General features: G+C 40.4%; 1 protein-coding gene across 1 annotated transcript in view; it reads left to right on the plus strand.

Annotated features, from left to right (window-relative positions):
- The first annotated feature begins 6,833 nt into the window (after positions 1-6,833).
- The window catches only part of LOC138955353 (kinesin-like protein KIF19), a 56,987-nt gene continuing 45,396 nt past the window's right edge, over positions 6,834-18,424 (plus strand). The window contains exons 1-2 of the mRNA XM_070326972.1: positions 6,834-7,454; positions 10,691-10,771. Coding sequence (XP_070183073.1) covers positions 7,386-7,454; positions 10,691-10,771 — 150 coding nt within the window. The 5' untranslated portion in view covers positions 6,834-7,385. The remainder of the gene's footprint in view (positions 7,455-10,690; positions 10,772-18,424) is intronic.

Consider the following 18,424-nt stretch of genomic DNA (forward strand, 5'->3'; position numbering starts at 1 on the left):
TTCCCTATCTATCTATCTATATCTATATACGGCTTGTGTGTGTCCGATGCACGGCCAAAGTTCTCGATGGATCTGTTTCAAATTTGGTGGGCATATTCAGGTAGACCCCGGACACAATCTGGTCGATGAAAATTTTCAACACGTGCTCTAAGCGCTGCGCGGTGAACCGATTTTGGTTTTTCTGTACATCCATTCCCAGTAACTCTTCCTTATCTTCTCCAGTGTTTTGCCTTCTCCAGTGTTTTGCGCGTTTATCTCCCTTCCTTCGTGTGGCGTCAATCACGTCAACACGTGCTCTCTCGCGATCCACCCGGCGAAGCGGGTAATCATCTAGTACATAATATACTAGAATGAATACCCGCTTCGCCGGGTAGCCGGCTTCGCCGGGAAGAAGTACTTAGAGCCGTACGCCGGCTTTGCCGGGTCCGAACAATGGACCCGCCAAGCTTAGGTCCCTCCCAGATTCGTGGAATGGGAACAGCACGAAAATGATTCAGTGGCCATAATGCCATTCCTGACCATATCGAGTCCCATCCTTGTCGACGAATAAAACCGTGTTAATCACCTTTGGAGGCGAACTCCACTCAAACAGGACTGAGCAAGTTATGGCTTCTAAAAGGAAGGCCAGTACATAAATTTACACAAAAGCCGCCAGACCACATCACAAACAGAACTGAACAATGCACAGGTGTTGCTCACATAGAGACACACACACACACACACACACACAAAAACACAGAGAAGCCGTATCTATAGAGAGATAGATGACAGTGTATTTTTCGCGTGGCTATAAATTGATTCGACCTTTGCACTTTTACAGTGAGGATAATTTACGGGTCCAATTTACGTTCTGGATACTGCGTTGACCTTCTAAAAATAGTAACAGTAACAGAACGCCGGGAATATCCGAAGACGCTCCACTCACACTATAGTGCACCATTACGAAGGAAGGGAGGTAAACGCTGAAAACCTGGAGAATATGAGAAGATAAGGAAGAGTTACTTATAATGGTGAAATGAACACAAAAACCAAAATCGATTCAGCGCTGCGCGCTGAGAGCACGTGTTGAAATATCTCATCGATGATATTGTGTCCGGGGTGTAGCTGAATACGGTGTCCAAATTTGAAAAAGATCCACCGAGAACTTTGGCTTTGGTGTGTCGGTATGGGGGCCCGGGTAGCTGAGGTGGAACCAAAATAGCTGAGGTGGAACCAAAATCGGTTCAGCGCTGCGCGTTGAGAGCACGTGTTGAAATATCTCATCGATGAGGTTGTGTCCGGGGTCTCTCTAAATAAGCCCACCAAATTTGAAGCAGATCCATCTAGAACTTTGGCCGTGCATGGCGAATACACAAATACACAAACACACAGATACACAGACAGACACAAGTCGTATATATATATATATGCTGTTTAGATGACTGCTGTATAAGTATTCTTGTGAGCATAATGTAATATTTAAGTGATTTTTCACAGTAACAATACACATTTTATATAACCACAGATGTGGGGTTTGAAAGAGTTGAATCATGTTTCAAGAATTTAAAGTTTTTATTTTATCAAATTGTTTTCTTTTGTAAATCAGTTTAGTTTTGTCCTTGTGTATAAACATTGTTGAGTGTTCTCAGATGTATCAAGGATGTTTTGACATGTATGTTGGTTTCATCTTAATAAATGGATGATATATTAGTTATTTGTGTTATTGTATATCACATGTTGACGCTTCATTTCACCGCAACTCTTTTTTTGCCAGTTCCCGACCTCTTTAAACGGTGACAAATCAAAAACAAAAGTTGTTCCATGGCATTTTCTCATATCCTCCATATGTTTAAGACACCACAGGGTGGAAAATCATCGCAACCAATACCACAGGGTGGAAAATGAACACAACCAACACCACAGGGTGGAAAATAAACAACCAACACCACAGGGTGGAAAATGAACACAACCACCACCGCAGGGTGGAAAATGAACACAACCAGCACCACAGGGTGAAAAATGAACACAACCAGCACCACAGGGTGGAAAATGAACACAACCAATACCACAGGGTGGAAAATGAACACAACCAGCACCACAGGGTGGAAAATGAACACAACCAATACCACAGGGTGAAAAATGAACACAACCACCACCGCAGGGTGGAAAATGAACACAACCAGCACCACAGGATGGAAAATGAACACAACCAATACCACAGGGTGGAAAATGAACACAACCAGCACCACAGGGTGGAAAATGAACACAACCAATACCACAGGGTGAAAAATGAACACAACCAATACAACAGCGTGGAAAATGAACACAACCAGCACCACAGGGTGGAAAATGAACACAACCAATACCACAGAGTGGAAAATGAACAACCAATACCACAGGGTGGAAATTGAACAACCAATACCACAGGGTGGAAAATGAACCCAACCAATACCACATTGTGGAAAATGAACACAACCAATACCACAGGGTGGAAAATGAACCCAACCAATACCACATTGTGGAAAATGAACACAACCAATACCACAGGGTGAAAAATGAACACAACCAATATCACAGGGTGGAAAATGAACACAACCAATACCACAGGGTGGAAAATGAACAACCAATACCACAGGGTGGGAAATGAACAACCAATACCACAGGGTGGAAAATGAACACAACCAATACCACAGGGTGGAACATCAACACAACCAATACCACAGGGTGGAAAATCAACACAACCAATACCACAGGGTGGAACATCAACAACCAATACCACAGGGTGGAACATCAACAACCAATACCACAGGGTGGAACATCAACAACCAATACCACAGGATGAAAAATCAACAACCAATACCACAGGGTGGAACATCAACAACCAATACCACAGGGTGGAACATCAACACAACCAATACCACAGGGTGGAACATCAACACAACCAATACCACAGGGTGGAACATCAACACAACCAATACCACAGGATGAAAAATCAACAACCAATACCACAATATTTGTGTGTGTGTGTGTCTCTCTCTCAGTCTCTCTCTCTCTTTCTCTCTTTCTCTCTCTCTCTCTCTCTGCCGTATGCATGCGTGCATGTGCACATTCGTGTGTGTGCGTGTGTTTGTGTGCGTGTGCGTGCGTGTCCCCGAAAACTACAGGAACTGCCGAGACCGATATCTGCATGGTTAATAATATATCCAGACATGGGTTTTTTCTCCTTTTTTCTATAAATGTCTTTGATGACGTCATATCTGGTTTTGAGTGTGGTAGCTTAAATAGAGACATGAATGGCATTACCCCCCACACACACACACACACACTCCCCCCCCCCCCACCCTCCAAAAAAGGGAGGAAAAAAATGAAGTTTTTTTTGCGTGTGAATTACAACTACCTATCGGTAAACATAATAACTTATCTTAAACACAAGCAATCTAAGAGTCATTTTAAATCCGATAACACATTATAGGCTTAAGTGCATTGCATCACATGCTTTAAGCGTGACCATGTTCAGAAAGTGAACATTCGAAAGGTTTGCTTTTCTTATCGAAACCCAAAACCAACATAGCAACGATCAGATGTTCTGTTAGGTTAATGTACTAGACCAATTATATATTTATGTAAGCTCTAACCGAATACAACAGTAGGTTGAAGAATGGAAAATTAATTCTGAACATAAAATAATGTTCAAATCCATCTCTCTCTCTCTCTCTCTCTCTCTCTCTCTCTCTCTCTCTCTCTCTCTCTCTCTCTCTCTCTCTCTCTCTCTCTCTCTCTCTCGATCTCTCTCTCTCTCTCTCTCTCAGTGTGTGTGCGTGTGTTTTTGTGCGTGTGCGTGTCCCCGAAAACTACCGCCGGGACCGATCTGCATGAAACTCAACAGATAATATCTCCAAACATGGTTTATTTCATTCTTTCAATACTAAAATGTTTTTAATGACGTCATATCTGGTTTTGAGGCGGCATAAGAAAAAATTTTTTTTTTTTTTTTTAAATATGATGAACATTTTTTTTTTAAAAGGGTTCAATTCAAGTCAGTTATTATGCAGATTTGTCTAGTGACTTCTGCTACCCTTTTTCACATGTCATGTTACATGCTTCAAAACTGCCTAACAACGAATAATGTACTGATTGATTGTTACTGAAATTGTTTGGTTTCCGCTGTCAAAAAGCATGAATACAGGAGGTCCTTTGGTATCCAGAGACAGAGTGGTCTCGCTTTGGCCAGTTTTGTTCAAGTATTTGTTTCACTTCTTGCCTCTTCAAATATAATAGGCACGGTTGGCCTAGTGGTAATGCGTCCGCCCCGTGATCGGGAGGTCGTGGGTTCGAACTCCGGCCGGGTCATACCTAAGACTTTAACTAGGATTGGCAATCTAGTGGCTGCTAGCGCTCCGCCTGGCGTCTGGCATTATGGGGTTAGTGCTAGGACTGGTTGGTCCGGTGTCAGAATAATGTGACTGGGTGAGACATGAAGCCTGTGCTGCGACTTCTGTCTTGTGTGTGGCGCACGTTATATGTCAAAGCAGCACCGCCCTGATATGGCCCTTCGTGGTCGGCTGGGCGTTAAGCAAACAAACAAACAAAAACAAATATCGACATCAGATAGTATCAACATTATTTGATTTCTGGGCCGCTATGTATCCTGTATAATTTGCGGAATCTGACGCTTGGCGTGATAACAGAAACTGAAGTCAAATAACACCGAAACACCAGGAATGTCGGGGCAACCGGCCGAAAACATCATGACAAGCTGGAAATAAAGTACCCTTTAAAGGCCAACATCCACAAGAATTTTTCTCCTGGAGCGACCTTAACTTGAACCCGAAGCAGTTCGCCAAAAAGAACCGCCGATCACGAGAAAAGCGTGCGTATCGCATGCGAGACGATTTGCAAGCCAGCCAGCGCAGCAGCGGGTGGGGATTTGGTCTCGGCAATGCAGTGTTTGATCTCGGTGAGACTGAAAGAGAGACAGAGAGCACGAGAGAGAGCGACAGGGACACAGTGATTCAAGGCGCACAATTCTAGTAAAGTTGTCGTAGCACGTCCGCCAATGGCCAAAGTGATCCGGGTTCGATTCCCGGCATGTGTGGTCTGTTTTTTGTGGTTTTTTTTTATTCTTGTTTACTATTGTTTATTATGAACGTTTTAATGTTTTAATTTACTCTAATAATTTTTTTAATTGTGTAAAATAAATTAAAATTTTTTTTTTAAATCCACGTGCACAAGACAAAAACTTTCATACTGGGGGAGCGAGCCAGTCTGAAGAGTACTCGGGTCCAGTGCCAGCGTTTTTACATTTAGTCAAGTTTTGACTAAATGTTTTAACGTAGAGGGGGGAATCGAGACGAGGGTCGTGGTGTATGTGTGTGTGTGTGTGTGTGTGTGTGTGTATCTCTATGTGTGTGTGTGTGTGTGTGTGTGTGTCTGTGCGTGTGTGTGTGTGTAGAGCGATTCAGACTAAACTACTGGACCGATCTTTATGAAATTTGACATGAGAGTTCCTGGGTATGATATTCCCATACTTTTTTTCATTTTTTTTATAAATGTCTTTGGTGACGTCATATCCGGCTTTTCGTGAAAGTTGAGGCGGCACTGTCACGCTCTCATTTTTCAACCAAATTGGTTGAAATTTTGGCCAAGCAATCGTCGACGAAGGCCGGGGTTTGGTATTGCATTTCAGCTTGGTGGCTTAAAAATTAATTAAGGACTTTGGTCATTAAAAATCTGAAAATTGTAAAAAAAAATATTTTTTTTATAAAACGATCCAAATTTACGTTCATCTTATTCTCCATCATTTGCTGATTCCAAAAACATATAAATATGTTATATTTGGATTAAAAACAAGCTCTGAAAATTAAATATATAAAAATTATTATCAAAATTAAATTTTCGAAATCAATTTAAAAACACTTTCATCTTATTCCTTGTCGGCTCCTGATTCCAAAAACATATAGATATAATATGTTTGGATTAAAAACACGCTCAGAAAGTTAAAACGAAGAGAGGTACAGAAGAGCGTGCTTTCCTTCTCAGCGCAACTACTCCCCCGCTCTTCTTGTCAATTTCACTGCCTTTGCCATGAGCGGTGGACTGACGATGCTACGAGTATACGGTCTTGCTGCGTTGCATTGCGTTCAGTTTCATTCTGTGAGTTCGACAGCTACTTGACTAAATGTTGTATTTTCGCCTTACGCGACTTGTTTTCAATTTCATTCCTAACCAGTTTAAGGTAAAGGTGGCTGAATTTTATCTCTCTTAACGTATCAGTTTTGGTGAATAAAATGATATCTTTTAGTGGCCCTTACCCATGAAGAAATGTATTATGAGAAGTAAGCTATCCAACTGCAATCCCATCATAGTTTTATTACTTTTTAAACGGCCTTTTTCAGTCAGTCCTAACCATGTCTTTATCCTTCCTCCGACGGTAGGATGCACCTGCGGGTCTTGCTTGGTTCTGGCCACTCAGTTTCGAGCTGAGTCGATTTATAACAAAATCCAAAAACAAAGAGACTGCCAACGTTCCAAAATTTTTTCAATAACAAACGTTCCAACAACCTACCTTAATTTTTTGTTTTTTGATTTCGATTTATAAAAAAATAAATCATTATTTTGAAGGCTAACGAATCCAATTATACCAATTAGCCACAAAAACTATGGTCTGTAGGACGGACATGAAGCACCATCATCATCGTGCCAAACGTTATCTTGTCCAAACTGAGTGGGTGGGACCATGGTGGGACGCAGCAGACGACGGGACGGTTCGCCTACTTTCGTTATCAGTGCGCACGCGCGGATGGATATATTGCTTCTGGGGCCCGAGAAGTAGTGCACAGATCCTATGGCGACAGCGAAGCTCTCATGGCGGCGGTAAACGTGATCGAGTGCTTGAAAACGCCGCGGACTGCTCAGGCCTGTCGACTTCATGGCGATTAATCCTGATCGGATTACACACAGTTTGTTATTGTAGTTGTAAGCATGCAGCGTACGAAATGGCCTTAGGCTCTGTGAAGCGCGCACGAGGAACCGCGAAAGTTCAGTGCTTGACTAATGGGACTCTGTGCTATGTTTGAGGGCTTGGTGGTGTGTTTTGATTCCATGGGAAAACACATGAGTTTGTGGTATTAAAATTCAGACTGACGCACAAGACAGGGTCATTCTGTTCTGACGAGTGAGTGTTGGTATCCACACACAACATGACCTGAACCGTGAACGTGGAAGTGTCTGCTGTGAAGTTTGTGTTCAGTCAGGTGCGCGTGGTGGTGCTGGTACTGGTAGTGGTAGTGGTGTGTGCTTCATGTCCGTCCTACAGACCATAGTTTTTGTGGCTAATCACCACGATCACCCGTGTGGGACAGGGAAAATGTGATGAAGGTATTAGCTTGATTATCAAGGCATCTACAATGGCCGTGGCAGTGCCAGAAAGCTTGAAGTCCAATTCAAGAATCGGAGGAGGAGAGCAAAACTTCACGGTTAGTGTGAATTATATTGGCAGACTTGCTCAGTGTGAACTTAGAAATGTAAAAAAAAAAAACCCGCAAATAATCAGTCACATGCAGCTGCAATGTCCGGGGGGAACTTCATGTGAAGAAAAAGATGAACGCCCATGCTCTAAAATAGGAGATACATTCAAGAAAATGTACATTAGAATGTGCAATGAAAAGGAATGTGGTATTAAAAATAAATGAAGTGTTATATGTCAAGACATCACTCAACACAAATTTACACATGCGCACAACATCCATCCTCATTGCGTACATTCTAAGGCTTAACACTGGTAGTTGCAGTTCCAACATTTATTGAACTGATATAAACATGCATGTATCCACACACCAACAAACTCCCCTGACTGGGGTTCAAAATTCCACTAGCAACAAACTTGCTGCTGCACATTCACTTTCAAGCAAAAAACCCTGACCAGGGTAACAATGTCTATAGAGCCAAACATTTAGCTGTTTTTTTTTACCTGGAGCAAAATTTCTCTGACACAGATACAGAGGTTCAAAAACAAAACATATTGCTGTTCTGTCAAATTAATACTTTTGGCATAATTGGGCGCAGAGTGGGGAGATAGCCAACAGCCATAGCCACAGGCAGTAATTATACCTCCAGGTCTGTCTGGGCAGCATGTCTGACCACACCAGGGTTGTGTCGGGGCATACAGTCCGCAGGAGCAGTGCTCACTCTTCGAGTTCCTTTTTCCAAAACAAAGCGACTGGTATAGCTAGCAAATTAGAAGAAAACAAGAGCTGAAAAATGTGCCAACAAGTTCTGTGACTGGTGTAAACATCCGGGATGTTTGCTTCCAGACTAAGCTGTACTATCAGAATAACCAAAATTGGCAAATAGGTCGCACCAATTCCAGACAAAATGCTGGCACAGTAACAAGCTGAATAGGAATAAAACCAATTCAGAATAAAGGAGTACATCATTCGCCCGACATAACAACATTTAACACTATTGTGACTAGCACTGCCACGGCGTTAACGTCCTGCCTGCCCAAGCTTAATTGCCACCAAGAAACTTCCCAAAAATCAGAAACTGTAAAGAAATCTATCTAGCAAGCTTGAATTAAGTCCAATCACCACCAAATTTTGTGTACTAATTCAAAAATGGATGCCCAGTTCAGTCGTGCTATTTATAAGTTTGTCACGCGATTTGTTTTAGCAAAGGGGGGTGAAAGGGGGGTTAAAGGGGGATAATTTGTGTTTTTTAACGTTTTTTTGTGTTTTATTTTCTACTGCTTTTTGAGTCACTTGAGAAAAAGTGACTCTATGTAATCGGTCAGTGTTAGTCTGTCCGTCCGGCCGGCCGGCCGTCCGTAGACACCACCTTAACGTTGGACTTTTCTCGGAAACTATCAAAGCGATCCGGCTCATATTTTGTTTAGTCGTGACCTCCAATGACCTCTACACTTTAACGATGGTTTCGTTGACCTTTGACCTTTTTCAAGGTCACAGGTCAGCGTCAAAGGAAAAATTAGACATTTTATATCTTTGACAAAGTTCATCGGATGTGATTGAAACTTTGTAGGATTATTCTTTACATCAAAGTATTTACATCTGTAGCCTTTTACGAACGTTATCAGAAAAACAAGGGAGATAACTAGCCTTTTCTGTTCGGCAACACACAACTTAACGTTGGGCTTTTCTCGGAAACTATAAAAGTGACCGGGCTCAAATTTTATGTGAACGTGACTCCCAGTGACCTCTACACTTTGACGTCTGCTTTGGTGACCTTTGACCTTTTTCAAGGTCACAGGTATGTCTTGAAGGAAAAAAATTGAAATATCATATCTCTGAAACTATTCATCGGATTTGATTCAAACTTTATAGGATTATTCTTTACATCAAATTATTTACATCTGTATTGTGTTGTGAATAGCAATTTCTTCCTGTCCATCTGATGCCTCATATAATATTCAGAACTGCGAAAGTGACTCGATCGAGCGTTTGCTCTTCTTGTTTTAAAAGTTATTTTTTAACAGAAAGTATTATAAATAATGTTATAACCAAACAAGGTGTAAAACCTATGAATTAGCTGAAATATTGTTAACATTGTACACAGAAATAAGGAGACAGTACAAAGAAAAAAACAAGCAAATCACACATTCACTCACAGCATCCTGACTCAAATGAAACAAAACTGTAACACTCACCAAATGATGTCTAGGTAATCCATATTGAATATAAGTCACATTTTCACAACAAAGTACCAACTGTACACCTATGAACAATTCCAAAAGGATTTGAAGGCTCCAGCCATCCATTGTTATCAGTGCTGCCACGCCCCCATAGCTCCTGCACGATTCCGAGATACATGTTCGTCTAGCAGTATCACCCCCTACCACGTGTAGTTGCTGACTCGTACTAGCAACAACGGGACTGTTTCTTCCTCAATATCACTGCTATTATCGCTTTCTTGAGGCTAAAACGACACGATGTATCATGATCTACAGGATCCTCAAGATCCAACATCCGGAGAATCTCCTCCCGTGACAAGGCTCGCCTTCGATTCATTTTTTTTGTTCGAAAACACCACGCAAATCTGCACTAATTTGATCAAGCCGGAAGAGAAAACCACGTGTATCAAGGGAAACAACTCAATTTACTGCAAGCTTCAAAAACCGGGAAGCAATCACGAGTCGTGTACCTTGTATGTCTAATACTAAAATAGTCACTTCCCGTCTGTGGGCGTTGCAGCGCTATTACTAATATAGTCACCTCCCGTCGCGAAAGTGTTAAGATGTCTATATTATGAAAAATTAGTCAAATTTTTACAGGTGAATGCTTGTTCTTTACCAGCATAATTCCAGAGTAAACAGAGAGAAAGTTATAACAAATCTTTATATATCATATAAGTGTTCTGTATGTTAGTTTTATCTCACTTGCAAACGTTTGATCACTCCCCACCTCAATTCTTATCTATTTGCATGTGACAGAGGGTTTAATTTGCATGGACATTTGAAGCTGACATTTTTTTAGTACATGTAAATCAATTCTTAATGGAACTGGAAGATACATTGTGCACTGGAATGAACTCGTATACATTTTAAATACTTTTTATTATTTTCTTTAGTTTTATTCATGTTTTTGTCAATTTCAGTTTCTTGTGTGTATGTGTGCATGTGTGTGTTCAATAAGAATAAACTGAACTGTAATTGTCATATATATATTAAAGATGGTGTTGTGTGGACATGTTTTCTTAGGTTGCCCTTCGCATCCGACCCTTGACAGAGGATGAGATTCTACAGGGGGCTCATCCAGCAGCCCACAAAGTGGAGGATAATGTAAGTCCCATTTTTTGATAGATCTCTGTAAAGGCAGACATTTGAATACATTTCCTTTTTCAGCAGTTAATGCTGTTTTCTCCAAGTCTAGTTATAACATGCGAGGAGGTAGGTAGACTTTTTTCTTTCTTTAATAATGCATTGGGCACTTTGATAACCCTATTTTAGGACTGTCAAAAATGTGACCAAAATTTAGTCTTGAATAAAGGAAAGAGTCTTAAAATTAATTTTAGTTCAGTAATGCATACATATACTGTATTTATTTTAATTTACTAGGCTGTTATGTTTGACTAAGCCTACATTCTCTCTTATTGATAAGTACTCCATTGCATGAATGATAAGGTAATTTAATGTAATATCAATCAATCAATCAATATGAGGCTTATATCGCGCGTATTCCGTGGGTACAGTTCTAAGCGCAGGGATTTATTTTATTTTTTTAATTTTATGCAATTTATATTTCGCGCACATATTCAAGGCGCAGGGATTTATTTATGCCGTGTGAGATGGAATTTCTTTACACAATACATCACGCATTCACATCGGCCAGCAGATCGCAGCCATTTCGGCGCATATCCTACTTTTCACGGCCTATTATTCCAAGTCACACGGGTATTTTGGTGGACATTTTTATCTATGCCAATACAATATTGCCAGGAAAGACCCTTTTGTCAATCGTGGGATCTTTAACGTGCACACCCCAATGTAGTGTACACGAAGGGACCTCGGTTTTTTGTCTCATCCGAAAGACTAGCACTTGAACCCACCACCTAGGTTAGGAAAGGGGGAAGAAAATTGCTAACGCTCTCACCCAGGGTCGAACTCGCAACCTCTCGCTTCCGAGCGCAAGTGCATTACCACTCGGCCACCCACCATATAATGTTTTCCTTCTCAAATGAAAACAGCCAGTGGCTTCAGAGTTTTTTTTTTATATTCTAACTTCAAAGATTATAAAGTGCTTTAACTTAAGCATCACTCCACCTCAGATGAGGTTTACAGAACGATGGAAACTTTGGTTTAAACAGTGTTTTATTTTCAAATACAAATTTACAAAGCCATGAAAAAATATGTTTTAACAAAGGAGCACAACAAGATAAACTTATACATGTGCTCTTAAGAGACAAAATAATGAATTGGCGGACGATATTGTAAATTCTTGATTCAATAACAAGAATAACGAGAACAAAAGTAGTACTTCAACAACAACAACAACAGCACACAAAATGGAGTATTACAGAAAAAGAGAGAGAGAGAGTGCATCCACTACATAACAATGCAGTTTTTAACCAAAAGATAACAATTCATTCAATCTTAACCAAAACGTTTACTGTCTAAAATAAATCTGAATCTGATAAAACATCGCTTTGTTTTCAGTGACCTGCTTCCAGGCAAACTTTCAAAACTTCGAATTGTACTGATCTCGTCTTGATGAAAAAAGAATCTTTGTCTCACATGCTGTCAGTTTATTATTGAGATTTTAAAAGTTAGTTCTAGCGCCAAAACGAGGCTTCCGATTTGTTTTATAGTACATCCATTTCTAACTGCACAAAAAAAAGTTTGAAAATGTCTCACTCTCAACGGAAAGCAGCCAGGGTGCTCCCGAGAGGCAAGCACATACTGTCTGTAAAAGCTCCGGAGGCTCAGGGATCAGAAACAGATGGTTTACCGGAGGTGGAATGCTGTCTTTGACATGAAGCAGTGTTTTGTTGCAATCACGGAATCAGAGTTATGAGACTCACAGTCACTACTACTTTGCCAACAAATGGCATGGCGAAGGTTCACACAATCTCTCTTTTCTGCAGTCACACTCTTGCCCATGACTGACCATATACTGTCTTGTACTCTTGTGGAAATTACTTTTGCATTTGTTTGCATTCTCAGAGCGAAAATGTAATTCCTGTCTGAGAGTGATGTATAGCATTGATTTATTTTGGAGTGGTCAAATTGTGTTTATTAAAGCAAATGTTTGCCAGGTCATTCATGAGGTATGGCTAACCTCAAATTCTCATAGGTACATTCAGCATAGCTTTAGTACAAGCTTAGGTTATACCTCTGGTGTAAGCTATTCCTGTTATTGTTCCATGTTTGTTTTTCCTTCCCACTTTGCCCAGTGATCACTGACTTAGTGACTAGAAACTTTGGCACACACTAGTAGCTAGTGTTTAGGCCTCTGTCTTCCGTCGCTGGCGCATACTTTGTTTGACCAGGTTGACCAAGTTTTTGATATTTCATTATTTTTTGTAGGGGTCTTCTGAATGAACAATGTTATTGTAGCCAGGACATTTGGACTTTCACATATTTCCCCAGGTCTGACTCAGTGACTAATATATTGTTTTCTTAGTTTGGGAAGTACACTGATATACACACACAGTTTCGATTTATGGCTTACAAAAGATGTATTTAAGTGCACTTCTGAAAAGTAACAACAGCAGCATTTGTTTCTAAATGAAAGTACATGTGAATATTACTTCTGAGGCACATTTGTTAGTTTTGAATACATGTGCATGATTGTCAGTCTCCATGAATACTTGCAGTGTGAGCAAGAAAATTATATAACTCACCACATATATCAATTAAAGAAGAGAAGAAAAAGTGCAGGATCTAGGAGTGAAAGAATCTTAATCTAATATATATATTTCATTGGCTTCCTGGCGAGTGGGTAAAAACTGAATTTCATGAAGATAAGTTTTGTGTGATATTTGTTTGTCTGTTCACTTAAAAGACCGTTGGGTTGACATATTTGTGAGTGTGACTGTAACGTAATTTTGTCAATAACAACGTTCCAACAACTTACCTTTCTTGTTTTTTTATTCTGAATTTTGGAACTTTGGCAGTCTCTTTGTTTTTGGTTTAAATATATATTAACTTTTACATGCACGTACTAAAGAAAATGCAGATAAAAATGTCTGCCCTGTAATTTACATAAGCCCTGGGCCACCCCCAAAGCAAATCCCTCAATATTGAGGAACTAATCCAAATAAATAAAATGGCCCCCAAGTCCACACCACCTTCAATTACCAATGTCATTCTAAAAGGGAAATCCCAGGAAGAAGTGCAGTGGTAGAATTGAAAGACTTGCATAAATATATTTATTACATTAAAATAAACTGTTTAATTTGGTGTCACAAAACATTTACTCTCACTCTCAGCGGTCTTACTTTTTTTTTTATAAAGGTTTAAATAATGGTATTGTAAATAATACCAAACAGATAGGGGCACAAACCTGTCACAGTGAATGATTCAGTAGATCTATTTGAGTGTGTTTGAACAATTCAGCTATTTTCAGCAAAGCCAAATACATTTTAGCGAGTGTGATCCATTCAAAGGCCCCTTTGTGGATCATAGGGTGTATGTAGGTACAGTACAATTAGTCAAACGCCACTGGTTCAACAAGCAAGATTGCTTTGATTGTCAGCTTTTTTACAACAGGATAGAGATACGACACACAGAGCACTTCAGACTCATGAAAAAAATACCTTGGAGACAGCAAATATTGATGTTCACAAGTACTTCCAACAATTGCCGGCTGTCTTAAAAAGCAAGTAAAACAAGACACTGGCCAATAGATAAAGTGGAAGTCAAATGACAACAACGGAAAACACTGTCATGCAAAGTTTGCTCTGCAAATAGGACTGTTAAGTTACTCTTTAAATGTTTAAGTGCGGTGCAAACACTGGGCCTTGCGTAAAAATTAACAAGCACCCTGAAGAGTTGATTGATTTTGTTGTTAAATGCAGAAATGTTCTGCAGAAACTGATGCAAACACTGTCGCATGGCACGTCAGCAGAGGCGGAGCAGTTAAGCCCGAGAGGGGGGGGGGGGGGTTACAACCTGGGGTCGGTAGAGGTGGGGTACCGTGGCAACGCCCCGTTGGGGGGTCTGGGGGGCAAAGCCCCCCTGAAGCTGAAGAATTTTAGCTATTTTATAAACAATTTGTGGCTTATTCTTGATTTTAAACATGATCAACTGGTGTCAGCAGCCACTCATTATTTCTTTTAAAGTTAGTATTAAATAATGGCAATTTATCTTCCATGATATCTGCTCCCGACATCATATAGTATGGTTAGAAGAAAGACATATCGCATAGGATTGGCAGTTAAAACTGTAGAAAAATGATACTGATTAAACAATAAACACTTCCCCCGGCTTTACAGACAGAAACAACAACAAAATTCACAAACTTTTTTCTTTTTTTTTACAGCCGAGGGGGGGGGGGGGAGGGGGGGGTTCCGGAACCCCTGTAACCACCCCCCTAATCCGCCCCTGTGTCGGCGTGAAATCGTGTTAACTTTTTTATCTTTGCAGACGTCTTTTTGCCCCCTTTCCATGTCAACATGCATTTTTGTCTTCATCAGTGTCCAGAAGACTTAGTTCACCAAAAGATATGGGCTGGACCTGCATACCAAACACAACCCATCTTTCTAAAATTTAGAATGGTACTGACTATGTGAAAATGGTTCAGAACTCCATGGCATTTACCTCACGACTGAAGATAAAGGTGATGCTCTTCGGTTTGGTAGTCAATTGATTACTTGCATTTTGTTTTCACAAAATATTTTACTTCAGTATGTTTTTCTTCTCACAGCTTTTGATAGGTAATTCAGATGTCATCTAAAAAAAAATACCAGTATAAAAAAAACAAGAATTGTAGGTTATTGGAACATTTAATTATTGACAAAACAGAACGTACATTACATTTAATAATAATAATAATAATAAGAACATTTATATAGCGCTAAATCAAAAACTTTCGTTAAAAAGGCTTGCTCTAAGCGCTTGACATCTAAACTAACATTCACTGACATTCACACTCTTTACAATGATGTACAAGAACTTCATGTCACACTCTTTCATTCAGTATAGCACCATTCACACAGTTGTTATTCTGTACAAGACAATAAGTTAGTCTAACATTTAGAATGTTCATAAGATGAAAACAAGAGAAAACCAGACTGATTAAAACAACTGCTTAGTGCTAACAAAGCATGAATCTTAATGATAACGTAATACATGTTTAACTGTTAAGACCATAAAAAAACCTATATGCTAAAATAACTTCGAACTTTTAAGAACTTCTTATAAGATACACAGCACATCTAGATAAACACCAGAATGATAAAACAAAAGGCAACTCGTTAAAACTATTAAATGCATCAATGTCTAAAACACGAAAGACTCAAATATAAGATACACAATTCTCTAGAATTGTTTATTAAAACTGAAACCGACCTGCCCAAAGTAAACCATACCCACCCCCTCCCTACCCACCCCCAACCCTCCTCCTACACTAAATACTAATTATTTCTACTCTTAACTTCCCAACTACACGTTATCCATAAACTATGCACAGGAACATGTGTGTCAGCATTATGTGGCACCGACATGACTTGTGCATATCTAGCTTACAGTTAAGGGTTAAAGTTAAAGGACTACTGCAGTGAAAAATTATATTTATAATAATTTAAAACAAAAGACAAAAATAACAAGCTGAATAGAGATGGAACCGTTACAGAACAGGATGGCAAAATGTTGCGACTTTAGGAGTTGTGTTTCTGGAAGAGGTGAGTTTTGAGTGCTCGCTTGAATGACTGTACTGACTGAGAGTGGCGAATGTGAGAGGGGAGAGAGTTCCATTGAGTAGATGCGCAAAATGCAAAAGTGCGTTGTCCATATGCTTTTGATTTTGTGTGTGGGATGACTAGGGTGCGGCTATCAGAAGAGGAGCGGAGTTGTCTAGTTGGAGTGTATACAGTGAGAAGTTCAGAGAAATAAGCAGGAGACGAGGCAGAGAAGAAGTGAAAGCAGAGAGTGGACAGTTTGTATTCAATGCGGGCTTGGATGGGTAACCAGTGGAGTGTGCGGCGAAGTGGTGTGACATGATCTTTTTTTCGTGCTTTGAGGATCAGGCGTGCTGCAGAATTTTGAACTTTCTGTAGTTTGTGCAGGAGGTAGAGTGGACAGCCAGAGAGAAGAGAGTTACAGTAGTCAAGTTTAGAAAGAACAAGAGAGCAGACTAGAGTGTTTGTAGTTTGAACGGACAGAGTATGGCGGATGGTTGCGATCTTGCGGAGTTCAAAGTATGCGGACCTACAGATGTTGGAGATGTGCTTGTTGAGTGTCATGTCTGAGGAGATGGTGAAGCCGAGGTTTCTAGCTGAAGAAGAGAAAGAGATGTCGGTATTGCCTACTTGGACAGACGAAGGTTGAGAATTTGGGAACTTAGTGGACTTTTTCATGCACAGAAGTGCCTCTGTCTTATCATCATTTAGTTTTAACTTATTTTCTACCATCCATGACTTAACATCTAAGATACAGGTCTGAATGGTCTGGATGGCGGCATGTGTCTCAGCGGGGGAACTAGGCTTATACAACTGGGTATCATCAGCAAAAGACTGGTTTGAAACGGAATGATTTTGAATGAGGGCAGACAAGGGTTTGGTATACATAATGAAGAGGACGGGGCCAAGTACAGAGCCTTGAGGGACACCGAAAACAAGGGGGGCTGGGGCTGATCTCTGGCCATCGACAAGCACAGCCTGAGTTCTGTCCGTAAGGTAGGACTCAAACCATGCCAGCGCTGGACCAGAGATGCCATACAAGGTCTGGAGCCTGCTCAGCAGTGTGACATGATCTATTGTGTCAAACGCTGCCGAGAGGTCCAGTAGGGTGAGCAGAGACACATCACCACCATCCAGAGCAGACAGAATGTCGTTGGTCACCTTGAGCAGGGCAGTCTCAGTACAGTGAGAAGGACGGTATGCTGACTGAGAATGCGAGATCAGATCATGAGTGTTCAAATACACTAACAGCTGCTTTAAAACTACTTTCTCAATGATCTTTGACAAAAATGAAAGGTTAGAAACAGGGCGGTAGTTCTTTAAGACATTTACATCGAGATTGGATTTCTTAAGGAGCGGTTTCACAAGTGCAGTTTTGAACAATGATGGAAAAACACCAGACAACAGGCTATCATTAACAATCTGGGTGAGAACAGGCAACAGAAGATCAAGGTTTTCAACAAGTAATGGTGTGGGCAATGCATCAAGTGGACAAGTTGTAGGTTTGGATTTCAAAATAATCTCTCTAAGGTCCTTCTCACTGACTTTCTGGAATGCTAAAAACGTACAGGCAGGGGAAGCATCAACATGAGTGGGTGCAGCAGAATTAACAGCTAGCGTGTCAAGTTCTGATCTAATATCAGCTACTTTCTGGATGAAAAAATCACTAAAAACATCAGGCAGCTCACTAACAGGAAATACAGTGGGGAGTGGGGACACCTTAGTGCGGCCAGTCAAGCGGTTGCAAATATCAAACAGTTTCTTGCTAGAAGAACAAGTAAAGTCATGCAAAAAAACACATGTCCAGCCTACTGTATTTTCATTGCCATTTGACCTTAATGCGTCAGTTCGACCGAGAAATTAGTTTTTCTAAAAACAGCTTTATTCAAAGCAGGATTTTAATTTTTTTTTGTCTGAAGACCATTTGCGTGGATGCTGCAGGAAATTTACTATTGATTTTCTGCCTTGCCTTCCTTGCAAATGAGTGAAAGGCCGGATGTTAGAGCCATTTGTTTCACTATTTCACTGCACAGGCCCATGCAGAGACACAGATTGTTCTCTCTCAAACAATAGCTAATCCGTCAGACCTTTCTGT

The sequence above is a fragment of the Littorina saxatilis genome, linkage group LG2, assembly GCF_037325665.1.
Source record: "Littorina saxatilis isolate snail1 linkage group LG2, US_GU_Lsax_2.0, whole genome shotgun sequence".
In the NCBI taxonomy this organism is placed as follows: Eukaryota; Metazoa; Mollusca; class Gastropoda; order Littorinimorpha; family Littorinidae; genus Littorina; species Littorina saxatilis.